The sequence below is a fragment of the Phoenix dactylifera genome, chromosome 2 (genome assembly GCF_009389715.1).
Source record: "Phoenix dactylifera cultivar Barhee BC4 chromosome 2, palm_55x_up_171113_PBpolish2nd_filt_p, whole genome shotgun sequence".
In the NCBI taxonomy this organism is placed as follows: Eukaryota; Viridiplantae; Streptophyta; class Magnoliopsida; order Arecales; family Arecaceae; genus Phoenix; species Phoenix dactylifera.
Window position 1 is genome coordinate 9,214,134 of NC_052393.1, and position 14,751 is coordinate 9,228,884.

The 14,751-nt window shown below is 38.5% G+C and overlaps 1 protein-coding gene across 8 annotated transcripts in view; it reads right to left on the bottom strand.

The window, feature by feature from the left end:
* Nucleotides 1–14,751, bottom strand: part of LOC103697923 (probable helicase CHR10) — a 36,919-nt gene extending 22,168 nt beyond the window's left edge. For 3 of the 8 annotated variants that reach the window (XM_039120376.1, XM_039120360.1, XM_039120350.1), the window contains exons 1-8: nt 14,468–14,749; nt 14,377–14,384; nt 12,895–12,973; nt 12,623–12,783; nt 12,043–12,174; nt 9,988–10,168; nt 7,712–7,847; nt 7,443–7,560 (exon numbers count right to left, since the gene is read on the bottom strand). In XM_039120376.1, coding sequence (XP_038976304.1) covers nt 7,443–7,560; nt 7,712–7,847; nt 9,988–10,168; nt 12,043–12,174; nt 12,623–12,783; nt 12,895–12,973; nt 14,377–14,384; nt 14,468–14,651 — 999 coding nt within the window. In that variant the 5' untranslated portion in view covers nt 14,652–14,749. Of the gene's footprint in view, nt 1–7,442; nt 7,561–7,711; nt 7,848–9,987; nt 10,169–12,042; nt 12,175–12,622; nt 12,784–12,894; nt 12,974–14,376; nt 14,385–14,467 lie in introns of all 8 variants that reach the window. The other 5 variants (XM_039120370.1, XM_039120356.1, XM_039120351.1 and 2 more) reach the window with 5 other exon arrangements.

A 14,751-nucleotide genomic window follows, 5' to 3' on the forward strand; every position in this document is an offset into this window, starting at 1 on the left:
TGTGGATTTACCGTGAACACCCTTCCTTGCCCTCTGCCTACTGGAGCTGACAGTTGAGATGGTCCAGCACTCTGCTGTGATGTTTGTGCTTGACCTCTACCTCTGCCTACAGGCTCCCTACTACTAGGCCTGTCCATCTGCACAGAAGGATAGGATGCCAAAGGCACAAACTGCTGGGTGGCACCCTGCGGGCATTCTCTGACAAAATGACCCGGCTGTCCACATCTGTAGCACACTCCCTGACCCATTCTGCATCTGCCAGGGTGCTGCTTCCCACATATGCCACATACTGGCCATGATTGGAACCTAGATTCAGTTCTGGCCATAGTGACTGGAGGACGAGGTACTGATGGTAGAAAAGTATCTTGTGATTGACCTCTTTTCCTCCATTTCCTCTTACGTGGGACAGGTGGAGCTAAGCGTACAGACTGCTCCATCGGGCCCTCCGAGAGATCTACTCCCTCAGATCTATCTCTACTGCTTTGCCCTTTCCCCATACTCATTTTCCTCTGTTCTCTTTCAGCTCTTTCCTCTTTGTTTCTGGTCTCCCACTGTTTTGCTTTATCAATCAGCCTAGATAAGGTGGGGACCTCTACTGCCAGTACTGCATTATAAAGCGGGGAAATCAGACTCCGCCTGAATCTTTCTATCCTGGCAGCTTCAGTGGGGATGATGTAAGGAGCATACTTCCCCAATCTAGTGAACTCACGAGCGTACTTAGATACGCTCATTCCGGGCATCTGCTTCAGCCTCTCAAACTGAAGAGCCCGATTCTGCCTCTCAACCGGAGACAAAAACTCATCCATCACTGCTTGCCTGAACTCTTCCCAGGTTGGAGGATTCCTACTGTACAATTTGTCCTCCACTTGTCTCTGGTACCAGCCCCAGGCATCTTCTTTCATTGTGAGCCCTACAAGTTCTATAGCTCTTGCATCAGAACAGGGCAGTCTCCGTATCATCTTTTCAGTCTCCTCCAGAAATCTCTGAGGATCTTCACCTTCTCCCTTAAACTCCGGGGTTCTGAGCCTCAGAAACTCCTGTACAGTAATCCCCTCATCATCTAGAGCCCGCCTGGCCAAACTTCTTGGCACGGGTACAGGAGGTGGGATAGATACTACTGACGGGGCAGGAGGTTTCCCCCGAGCAATCTGCTCCCTCAGAGCCTGATTCTCCGCCAGTAACTGTTCCATTAATGCATCTCTACTTCCTACCTCTCCTTGATCATCAACCCTCCGTCTATCAGCAGGAGGAGATTTTTCTCTTTGGGGCTCGACATGTGCGGAACCCGCATCCAATGCTATATCTGGCTCCATCCTCCTTCCAGGACGAGCAGATCCTCTCCTTGGAGGTATTTTTTTATATGTCTCTAAAAGAGTTAAAAAGAGAGGGCAGTCGTTACACACTGAGTCATAATATATTTTACTGAATTGTAAATGACTCATAAATTAACATACAGAAAAACCTTATGCTCCATAGTATAATCCTATACTTAATCCTGACTCACCCTATTGCTCTGACAGGACTCTTCTTAACCTTTGCTCTGATACCAAGCTTTGTCACGACCCCCGCCCCGTTCCCGGCGGGCCGCCGCGACGGTCCTAGGGTGCGGGTAGGCATAAGGCCACCAGCCACCACGTAGAACCCTACTACCTATCAATCATCAATAAATCTTGAAAAATTTGGCATGATACATGCACAAAATGATCACTTTTTCTATAATGACCTGTCAGGATTATCTCAATACATACAACACACTACCTGTCAGAGCAGCAATCACATAATCCGTCACATAATGAACCTGGACAATATATATCAATACATTATCTCAGGCATATAACTCATATGTATAAAAATCTGGTTCCCATTCCATCCATGGTCAAACCCATATCCACAACAGGATCTATGACTGTAACTATGCACTATATACAATAGAAGGTTTATAATACACCAAAAGGTATAAACCTCTATCTACATTATACTATACTATACTATGGAGCGGCACAGCTAGCAGGCAACCACTAATCCTGCTCCTCTCTATACAATACCTTTCCTGCAATCAAAAACATCAAACTGGGGAGTGAGTATATAAATACTCAGTGAGTGGAGTAGAGAGTACTATGCACATGAGACAGAATATAATCATGGCTCGAGGTAAAATCTCAAGATCAATAACAAGATGAACATGAACTCAACATAAAGAATATGGAGTAAATCATCAATATCACCACAATCAATATCAACTCATCTGAAGCATATATGGAATAATCAAGTCAACATATATGCTACTCATGAATGTGTTCAACAGGTCATAGTACTGAATCATATAAATCAGGTGTCAATAGGCTGAATCATCAACAAGACAGCTATCGGGAGGTGGGTTTTACGCCTCAGGCAAACCAGCAACAACTCCCTACTGCCATATGCATACATCGAATATGACACCACACCAATATGTAAATCATCACTAGACAGCTGTCGGAAGGTGGGTTTTACGCCCCAGGCGAACCAGCAACAACTCCCTACTGTCACATGCATATGCAGGATAAGACACCGTACCGATAACATAAATGCTAGACAGCTATCGAGAGGTGGGTTTTACGCCCCAGGCGAACCAGCAACAACTCCCTACTGTCACATGCATATGCAGGATAAGACACCACACTGATCATATAAATGCTGGCCAGTATCCAGAACAGAAATCCATCTCACATCTACATACTAAACGGCACCTCGCGGGAATTCTACATCCGCGGAAAGCCATACTGCACCTCGCGGGGTCTTACTATGCCCGGCGGCAAGCAGAATATAAGTCGTAGGACCGGCCGATCCTACGCCTAGGGCCGTGTCCCCCCCTAGGAAGGGACTGGGCTCCGCCCACCCAGAAGGCTACTATGTGCACAAAGGCCGATGTTCAACCCCATCGACTATAGGTGTCCTGCAGATACTGCCAAGCCATGCATAAATGCCATAATGCACCCTCCCAATACTCTACTAAAAAGGAGCATAATCAAGACTACCACTCACTCGGCCACGACCCAATTATAACTAACATCAGGGTTGGGAGTGAGGAATCACGGGAGTACAATGCAACTCAATATACCATGAGAAGGGCTCTACAAGTCTTTGAAATAGAGAAAATGAAATCAATTTACAAAAGAAGTTATTTCACAATTCGGAATCAATTTGATTACTCATCAACCCCTCGTAATTCCTCTCAATGTTCCCTCAAATGCATGTACAGAATAATCAAGCATGGAGAATCAAGATTATAGAGGAATCTACTACAATATCAATCAATATGCTCAAGTGGAATCAATTCGCACTTGGCGACATTCATGAAAATGAATTAAGGATGCTCATGGTGCAAAGTACATGACTCCCACTCACCTGTCAATCTGGCACAGCCCTGATACGCCTCCAAAAATCTACAGCTGGCAGTGGAAAACTTCTTCCTCTTGTTCCCTAGCTTCTTGCCCAACTGTGACATGCATTTACAATACATTTAGTCTTGTATCAAGGGCTATAATCTACGTGCCAATTATAACATAGGGAACTTTAATTGATTCAACTCCCCTGTTCCCTAAATCTTTTCTTTTCTTTCTTCTTTTCCTTTTTAATTAATTAACTTACCATTTATATGTATTAGGGACTCCCTTGCATGAGTACAAGGTCCCTTTTAGCTTGATCTAGGCTTAATACCCTATTATAGCATGAAATCCCCTATTTTCCACCCGGATGAACAGTAACTCGAACCGACAGCCGGTTACTTCATCCTGGGTTTGATCCACTTTCCAAACTCCAAATTTGATGAAATTTTTACCTAACATTCTACACTCATAGAGGATTCCAAAGAGATAACATGCATCATCATCGGAGGCCGTTTGACCCCCTAAATAATTCGCCGAAGTTGGGACTTCGACACAGTTTTTCCGTAGTGCCGGAAAAATTTGTCAAAATCCGATTCTTCTTCTTTTAACCGCCTCTACAACCCTTATCCGACCCCTCTAGACTATATCCACCCTTTGTATAGCCTAATGTCATCAAAAGACTAGATAGAGACGGATATTTACCTTTTTCTTTTTGGAAATCGAGGTCCTTGCGTAGAGGGGAAGGAGATCTACGTTTTTCCCTTCAGCTGGAAGTGCAACCGGGATCCCTTTCCTCCTTGAATCCCCTTCCTCTTCTTCTTTCTTCTTCTTCTTCTTCTCTTTTTCTTTCTTTCTTTCCTCTGTTTCACGCCTGAGAACCCCCTCCCTCTTTCTCTCGGTTTCACCAGCTCAAACCCTCCAATTAAATCACATCAAAACACTATTCACCCTTTGTTTAATATTATTAAATTCCCATTTTGCCCCTAACACTTCAACATATCTACCGTTATGCCATTAACTTTTGATTCCTTCCAATTTTACCCTTACCACTTCAATGCATCTACAACTATGCCATTATCTTTTGATTCCTTCCAATTTTACCCCTTATATCAATTTTAAAGGACTATTCTATCCCTTTTTATATATAAAAAAAAAAAATTTGGGGTTATTACAAGCCCGCATTTTTCTCTTTTTTTTAAATTTTTACACATAATGGAACACCATAGGGCTTTTAGTTAAAAAATTCTTTACAAGATGCATGTGTGATGCATCTGATAGCATCACATATATGAATATATGTCGTTGTATTTTCAGTTTTGACAGAATTTCTTTTTTTAATATTTTATTTGAGAAAATGAATAACTTTTACTTACATCACAACTAAGAACATGAATGCCAAAAAAACCTTCAAAAAAACCTTCAAAAAAGGTTCTCATTCTACAAATTTTATATTCCCTGAGTTTAACAAATAAAATCTTCATTGATATTTAAAAGGAATTTTTGAATGTATACTCCCTACAAATATGGCTTATTGCATGTTTACCTCTCAAAAATCACTATTTACATATATAACCATCAATTCACCATGTTTTTACAACAATAACCCTTCCATTACATTTTTGACTGATGACATCAATAAATAGCATTTTTAAGTATAAAATGACCACATTTCCCTTTTATATCAAGACAGCTGAATTTTTTTTAACATTTAGTTTGTCTTGTGAAGGGCTAAATCTTCCATATGTTTTAAGTGGGTATTCATGCAAAAAGATAATAGTCATTTTTCATCCAAAATAGCTATATATTAACAACAGGGGCATATATGAGAATAATGATTTTCGAAAGTAAACATGAAATAACCCATATTTGGAAGGATATACCCAAGAATCCCTATTTAGAAATGTAAATTCAAGTGGTACACTCAAAATCATTACCCAAGTTACCATCAAGTTATACAAAGAATACCATAAAATTATTATCCCTCTAGCATTCAGTACATTCATATGTTTCTATCCCCCACAAGCCCCTGTTGCAAAACTCCTAAAAAAGGGAAGCCCAAGAGCACGAGGCTCCCATAATTGTGGGATCTGAGGAGGGTCAAAACTCAAATGCATGTAGCCTTACCTCAGCAATGGCATTTCGAACTCGTCACCTCCAGGTCACAATGGTTCAAAACTCCTACAAGGAATAAAAATGAATCTAAGAAAAGGTCGATCCCAAGTTCTTGCTCTCAACCAAAACTTTAAGCCAATTCACCAAACAGAAAAAGGAATTTAATTTTGGAATATAGAAATTAGTCGAAAGGAGGGGAAGAAAGATGAATGAAAGCTTGGAAGAGGTGGTAGGACAAGGCTAAGGGGAGAAAGGAAGATGAAAAAGAGTGCAAAAGAGTGAGAGATAGAAAGAGAGAAACAGACAAATGTAGTTTCTACTTCCATGACTCTCTATGCCACTGCCACTATCTCTGTCCCTACCGCTGCAACCTTCGCTCCAGTTATTGGAGTCAGTGCTGCTTCCATTGCTTTAGCAATATATGAAACAGGTACCAGAACCTCTCGATTTCTAAAAGTGCCGGCTCGTTCTTCTAATGGATCGAAAGGTCAAACCAGGCTCCTTTTACGTACCTTTATTTATACCTATAACAAGTTATTACTACGAAGATGGACTCAAATTACTTTTTTTTTATTGTTTTTTTTTATGATAGAAAAAATTTTCCCATTCTATAGGGTCATTCAGGATAAAAAACTCTGGAGAAGGACGAATGAAAAACTAAAGTACATTAAGGCTTCTTTATCTCTATCTGTTCCAGTAGCAGCAGCAGAAAGAAAGTTCGAGCGGTAAGCAAAAAAGGGGCTCCCTTGCCTTGGAAGAAAGATATAGAAAGCAATGCAACTTAATTCAACCCAAATCCATACAATAACTTTTGAATTTGGCGAGCACCAGTAATTTTTGTAAAAGAGAAGACAAATTTGGTTCAACCCACTTACCTTTTTTATCAAAATGATCACGCTTAAATGAGAACTTCATCAAAGATAATCATTTTACATGAGTTATAAGCAGAATATTAAAATTTAACCATGTGAGATCATCTATAAAGAAATAAGTTTCATGGTTAAGCGTAGACTTAATCACAATCATAATCATCTAGTAATTTTCCAACTATTCGAGGTCGGCTTTATGGATCCTCATTTGCCAAATATTTCTATCTAGGCCCAGATTTGATATTATTCCAAGTTTCTCCATATCTTTCCTCACAACCTCCATTCATGTTAATTTAAGTCTTCCTCTTTTTTTCTTACAATATTCAACACAAACTAAAGTACCTCTCAAAGCCTCCTTAAATCATTGTACATATCCATACCATCTCAATCGATTTTCCATCACGTTATCCTCAAGTTGTGCAAATCCTATAGCTCTTCTGATATACTAATTTCTTAATCTATCCTTATTAGTTTTACCAATCATCCATCTTACACTCTTAAGAGTAAAGAGTTGAGTTCAAGGTACGCCATCTTGGTGCCAAGCCCCATACCAATGCCACTTTGTCGCAATGTCGGTACGTTTGATATAGAGGCTGATTCGGCATACCGAATATCAGTACACCCTCCGTATTGTATATCGATACCGAGCTAGTACGGTATGCCCCTTACTGCATGATTCAGTACGGTATAGCGTACGATGGTTGAGTTTATACAAAGCTGCTTTATAGACATCTCATTTTGGTTTTTTGCTACTTCTACAACTGCACAATTTTAAGTTGTAAGAAACAAACAAAGGGCTATTTGGTTGCATAGTTACATGTCACATATCAATTCAATCAATAAAGAATGCAGTCAGCATCTATTCATCTCAATTGTTGGAGAATAAAAAGATCTCATGGAATAATTCCAAAAAAATACCCATCGTAGTCTACCATTTAGGTGAACAAGACAAGATAACTGCAATTCAGTTGAAGAACTAAAGTATTTACAAGCAGACAATTATTGAATTTGTGCAAGATAGCACATATTTAACATGATTTGCAATATGATATAAAGTCAACCATATAGTAGATATGAAAGAAAACTTAAGTACAATATTCTGCAACGATTGGTGACTAGAAGTTCCTGATGATAATGCAAGAAGTGTTGGAAGTTCCCTCCTCAGTATTGACATGTAGACTTTCTTCTGTAGGGATACCAAAGGAACCAACCTATTCGTTTAGCATCACAAATATTCTTCTCATCAATAACTAGTAAAAAAAATTGTGCAGATCTTGATGTCTGAAATGAGTTGTAAAGGACACCAAGTATTGATATGAAGAAAAGAAAAGGAAAATCTAAATCAATAGTGGAGAGTCTAACACTGTGATCTCAGTAAGCGGTGGCAGCATCAAAATTCCACTCTTAACAAGCAGTGCTTTTGTTCTCCGGAGCATAAACGCTCGCAATATATATTTAAGTATTTTGAGTTGCCTTTTTGCCTTATCTGACACATCACCTGCCGCATAAAGAACAGTTGTAGAAGGCATTTTCCTCTAACATAAACCAAATGGTGTATAATTATCCCATAAACAAGTGCTACTACACATCCCAGAGATAAGAAATGAAGCATCCAAAGAATAATAAGTCATAGACATTAATTGTTGACCCATGTATAGTAGCAACACTTGTAACACCAAAACAGACATCCCCTATAAAAGCCAAATTATATAGGATGTATATGTCAAGTAGTTTATGGTCTAAATCAAGAAAAAAGGTTTACAGAATTCCCTAGGAGGTGTTGAGAATACCACAAAAAAAATTAAACATATGTTGAAGCAAAACAGACATAATGGTAAGGAAACTTACATCTCCTGAAGCAAAACTTACATAATGGTAAAGAGTTGCAGACAACAATAAACATATATTGTTGAAAAGTCCCTTTCTTTGCTCGTCTAAATCATTAACCAACATTTTCAAAATCTAACATGTCATTTATCTCAGTGGATGAAGAATACCAAGATGAACCAGGACATCTATTGAAGGCAGAAGGAATTTCAAGAGGACTGAGATACCATAATATCTCGTACAATACATAATGGCTGATATATTGAAATATCAACCAACAAAGTATAAAGTATAAACTAGATTAACCATAGCTTCATGTATTAATTTTAATACTCAAGTGATTAAAAATTCATAAAGAATGGTCGGAAAAGAGACTAAAATATCTATGCTGATATATTACATTGTGCCAGCTAATCACCAGATATAATACTTTATACTGGCTGAATGTTTAGCTACGAGAAAGTGAATGATGCCCTTACGATAAACAGATTTCTAGGCCACGATCTCAGTTGAGATGAAAGCCAATGCAAGGAACTGTAGAATTATAGGAAATGCAATAGCACAGCTTCTGGACTCAATCAACAAGTAACAAAATATTATTAGAGATGAGTCTCAACTCGAAAATCAACTTGCAAATTCACTAATCTGAACCTACCGGCCTCCTTGATTCCTCTTATTGTTGTGAAACTCTTTTTCCTTCTTTCCTCTGGTATAACCCAACTCTGTCGGCTCCGTTCCATGTGATTTTTCACACCAGTGGTAGAGAACTTGAATTTCCTAGCACAATATCTCCTATTTTGCTCCTTGATGGGCTTGATTCCTAATACACAATTTGTCCTAGTTCTTTCCAATGGAGATGGTTCAAGGCACCAATGAGATAAACCACTCCCAATCGGTGATTTTTAGGTCACACAGAGGCACTAAAAAAGACCTCACAAACAAAGTTTATTTTCATTAATTCTCTTGTTACTCAAACACAAAATCTCGGACACAGATGCAGACCTATCTCTTGGTACAAACAAATGTCCATGTTTTTTTACTAATGCAACATCACCATGACAATTGGACTTAATTTCCATTAACCTTTTATCGCCAACGTATAATGGCTATCTAGTTGTTCATATAACATTAGCCATTAAAAAGATGTTACCATACATCAAAATTCAAATTATTAGCATATTCACTTTTCACCTTATATGTCCAATGTCAATTTGATCTGGTTCCCTAATTAGGTCATCTGCATACACCATCTTCACTTTTGTATGAAGAATCTTACAGCCCATGACCATGTCAGGTAATTTAACAAGTATCAAACTAGTGTCTTTTACAAAAACAAATTATCAAGCAAGATTTATAACATTGTACAAATATAAAGAGTATTGTACAAAAACTAGTGTCTTTTATAACATTGTCACAATCCTCATGGTACACGTGAATAATACTTCGTTGTTTCTCATTATGTGTAACTAATTCTAATTTCTAAACTGGTTAAAATTATGAAAAATGCATGTTTCATACTTGAAGTCCAATCTTCTTCAAGTTAACAACCATCGTAACAATGGCTCATTTTCCTAGTGAATTGGATTTGACTTTGTCCAATCTATCCCTCAAAAAAGCCTGGGTCGCTAGCCTCTGAATCGCATCATGAATGAACTGAAGTAATACTAATGGAAATGGTTATAGATTTTATAAACACTAGAATCAAGAATGAAGATTTATATCTTACCATTCCAATTTATTAACAAGTCATCATACCAAAACAATTATCTTCTCAAATTCTAAGAGAATGGTTTTAATAATGCCTTTGGCACCTGGTGATGAATTTCCAGCTTCCTTGAATGTGAAAAGGAATTGTTCCAGCGTCCCAAAAATAGATGGCATGCAAAAGTGCATCAAAGCCCACAGCTCAGAGAGGTTATTTTGAATAGGGGTTCCTGTCAATAACAAACGTCTTGGCATGACAAAGTGTTGTTCAAGTACTTTATACAAAACCTGCAAAAAAGGAAGCAATATGAATGGCATTTCCACGGATCACCAAAAGTAGACATAATGTGATGGTTTCTTTTCAGTAAGTAAGCACAAAATTATCCAATATATTATCTTTTGTGAAACATAATGCATACAAGAAAAATAAGTGGTAGGGGTATTTTGTAGAGAGGGTCTACTTTATGTTTATTTATTTTTTCCTTCGCATCATTTGACAGTTGGAGGGGTGCACATGGGTATTCTCCAAGACATGCAAAACCAATACCATGTGTCGTGTCGGTTAGGAACCAGGTTGGTATGATACCATACCGTACCATACCAACATAGTACATAGCCTGGTGTCAATCTGGTGTTGGTCCACTAAATCTAGAGAGAATGAGAGAGGGGGGAGGGAGGCATGCTACCACAACAGGGCCATGGGAGTTGATGACTACCATCATGGGTGAGGGAGTGGCTGCAAGGCCAGTGAGCCATCATCATCACCGGAAGATGAGGAGGGCAAGGTGGAGAGATCAAACAAGGAGAGAGGAGGGCATTGTTGTTGGTTGTCATCATGGGAAGGAATAGAGGGCATCACTGTCGGTCATCTTCATAGGATGGGAGGAGGGTGTCGTCATCGCCAAAAAACGAGAAGAGGCTTAGGAGGGTGGCAAAGGGATTGGAAGGAGAGAGGGCGAGGGCTAGAGATTGGAATCAGGATAGAAGCTGCAGAGATTGAGGATCAAGGGCATGAGGAGGCATCAGAGTGCCGGAGGCGAATAGGGAAGCTAAGTTTTCAAGGAAAGAAAAGCTATATATATAAAGAGTGAGATTGAGAGATCAATTAATCAAATGGAACGCAGGGGTTCGGGATCTTATACAAGGGCTTAGTTCAGCTGGGTGAACTAGGGCAGAACATCCAAAATCGAGTTCAGTGTTTGGGCCGATTCGCCCCCTGCCTCTTTTCTGGTGCTTGATCCATCTTGGTTCCTGGCCAATTCGGTTTGACAAACTTTGAACCACTTGGTTCAGAACAATTCAGCAAACCTTGCAATTCTCCATGCATACATATCCCTAGACAGTACGATATCAAAAAAAATTTGTTTATGGCTTTGATATCTTATCCAAAATGTTTCGACCAATCTGAATATGATTTTTGTTAGTACCAATCAAAATGTGGTCCTCATTCAGAAGTTTTGGTTCATATAAAAATTGATTGGTTTCGTCAGGCTTGCCCATATTTGACCATAAACAATTAAAGCAGGTGTTGCATATTTAAAACATGCATATAATGATATAACCACCACCATAACCACCAAAGCCTTTTCTCACCAAATATGGAGGCTGCCATATAGTAAAATTCTTATTATTGAAGGCTCCATGGAACAAAATTCAGCAGATCTTACACAGACAAGCATAAACATGAAATGTGTGCACATAAACAGACATTTTATGTAAGTAGATACATAAATGTTAATACATATATTTATAATTTATATCATTTTTGGGTCATTTCTTCTTTTGTTTTCTTAAATTGGAGGACAGGAGTACTAGTGAGGAAAGAAAAATCTAGCCTCTAAGAAATATTTTCTCAAGATTAAACTCTAATTTTACAAGCTTCAAGAAAATCTGGAAGAAACTAGTGCCTGTTTCGAAAACTTTTTCCAACCATTTCTCAATTTTAATGGTTTACTTTGTGCAAATCAGCAAACGATAATGTACATGTTTTATGAATTTCTGCACCAGGGAATAAAATTTAGTGAATAGTATGAAGATAAAGAGATTAGCAAATCCATGGATGTTATCTTGTCTGTGTGCATCTGTGCATGTGCATAAGACATAGATATACAAAAAAAGTGGATTTTAACATAATGGATAAATAATCCAAACCTCACACATACACTGGATGAATTTTTCAGCCGTTGAGCCTCATCAATTACAGCAAAATGCCAGGGGATTTGAGAAAGAAAATCCCGATCTAACAATGCTATGTCATAGGTTGTCAACAACACATCAAAGGATAACTCCTGCTGCTTTTACAAAGATATCAATGAAGATTTCAGTTACAAAAGTAATTTTGACTAGCAATATGGTAAAAAAAAGTAAAGAAATGATTATAACAATGTTAAAACCAACAACCAAACATTTTTGAGTGACAATGATGCTAGCCAGTGCTAGTTGGCATGCACTCTGCTGGGCCAGCACCAAACCCAGCATGGCATCTATTTAACTCCTTTTTTATCTTTTTAATTGGACAGAGTTTTAGACTCTTGGCACCGTGTAATGCACTGCTAGCATGGCACTGCTTAGCATTGCACGTACCTTGCCAGCGGATGACCAGCATGCCCACCAGCACCTATACTTAAAGCCTTGAGACAAATATAATGAAGCTAAGGCAATAAAAAATAATGCCTATTAAGTTTATCACTATGAAATCAAAAAAATTGAGGCAGAAGTTAGATGAGAAAAGTTAGAGACTACATCAGAGGATGTAGACTGCCTTTGCAAATGCTCATACATCATCCTTCGAAGACCGCAACGATGTCCCTTCTCACCAACATAGTGCAGAACTCTTAAAGTTGGACAAAATTTGGAAAATTCTGATTCCCAACCATCGGTGACACTTAGAGGACACAATATTACTGCAGAAATTTTTTTAAAAAAAAGTTGAAAGTGCCAAAAAAGTAGACAGTGAAGATTCAGGTTTTCAGATCAGCAAGAAAACTATGCAAATTTCATAACAATTTACGCACAGAAAGGTCCACGTGACATGGACTGGATCTTCAGATAGTTCAGGAAAGAAATAGCCTGCAGAGTCTTCCCAAGACCCATCTGATCAAATTCATGCAGCTTTAACAAGTCAGTAAAGAATTAAACTACAAAAATGGACTAGCATTCTAAAAAGAAAGCATCTACCAAGTGCCAACCACATATTTTAGTATTTTACTTTAGAAGTATCATGTAAAAACTAAGGCAGAAAAACTAAGAATTCGTACATAGAATTGAAAAGTGAGCCATACATACATATTGACTTCCTGCAAAGCATCACACTTAGCTTTCACTTTGGGCAAAGGCAGTATAATAAAAAGGCAGAGATCTAGGGAATGGGCACCATAAAGAATATTTGCAACAATTTGCATTTCATAATAACATTATTATTCAGTATCATACACACTGAGTCCATCATTTTTAGCTCAAGAGATGGTTAATTACTGCAATACTCCCTGGACAGATCACTGCTGGTACCCAGGGTGTATCATACAAAAGTATGGAGAGAGAGGCAACAGTGTCTCAGCTATAATTAAAGCACAAGGATCACAGTAAAAAGATACATGTTAGAAGCATTAATATAGTATTACTATATTATGACTTAAGACCTAAATTGTCTAGGTTTTTTGAGTTTACCCTACATACACAGTGTATTATAGTCAATTACTTGTTAAAAAGAATTTAGTTTTACATGAAGTGAAAAAAAAAGGCAAAAAGGAGCTGCATAGAGGTAGGGATACTCACTTCTTTCAGCTGACCCATTAGTATTGTATAATTTTTCAGTACATTGAAACTGAAATCTGTGCCATGTCTTGGATAATGGTGAAAGCTAAGATCTAAGAGTTGTATTACTTTTGGAAGGAATTTATATACATCTCATGATGGGTGACCTAATCGATCTGAAGTTTCAAGATCCTATCCAAAACAAAAAATCAACTAATCCCCTAAAACTCAAAACAGACAAATCAAAAAAAAAGTTTCCAAGATTCTGCATAGACCAATACAATAATGAATAGGTTTCTTGGCCCCTAGAAGTCAAAACAGTCAAATCAAAAAAAAAAAAAAAAAAAGTTTTCAAGATTCTGCATAGACCAATACAAGAATGAATACGTTTCTTGAAAACGAGATATTGGTTAAAGAAGCTTATTCTAAATCATAGGAAGGAGGAGGGACATTATCTTTTTTTAAAGATTCATCCGTTATAAATTGTTTGAAATCTTTTATTCACATGAAAATAACCAATTTTCCTCACCAAATTGACCACAAGGCAACGCAATTTTCAAAAGAATCCTCTTCGCACTTATTATGCTTCTCAAGATAAGCAAGTAAATCAAATGATGAAAAGATTTATATCAATTGGAAAATGTAAAAATAGTAACAAGAAAATACTTGGATAAAAAAAAAGAACAAAAAATCAAAGAAATCATTCACTTCTAGCTGTTTCTTGAGGAACGAAGCAACCCAACCTCATCTCCTGCAAATAAACCAATAAATGCATAAACAAGCGTTGGGAAAGATTTGGAATCAAGATTGGTGGGTGGATCTTCGAATACCAACCAAGGACGACGTTGACTCCGAGCTCGTACCTCCGGACGAGCCAGGCGACGCCTTCGAGCTGGTGGGGTTTGAGTGCTGCCGAGACCCCGATGTCGGAGGGGTCCAGAGGAGGGCGGCCTTCGTCCCGGCGATCGCTCGAGAGGACAAGCTCCGCCGCCACGACGAGCCGCCGCTCGTACTCCATCACCGAGGGCCAAGAAATAGAACGATCGAGGGCGGTTACTTGCGATGCGTTTTGGGGGAGAAAGGAGGGAGAGGAGAGAGAGGTTTAAATAAAGAGCCAG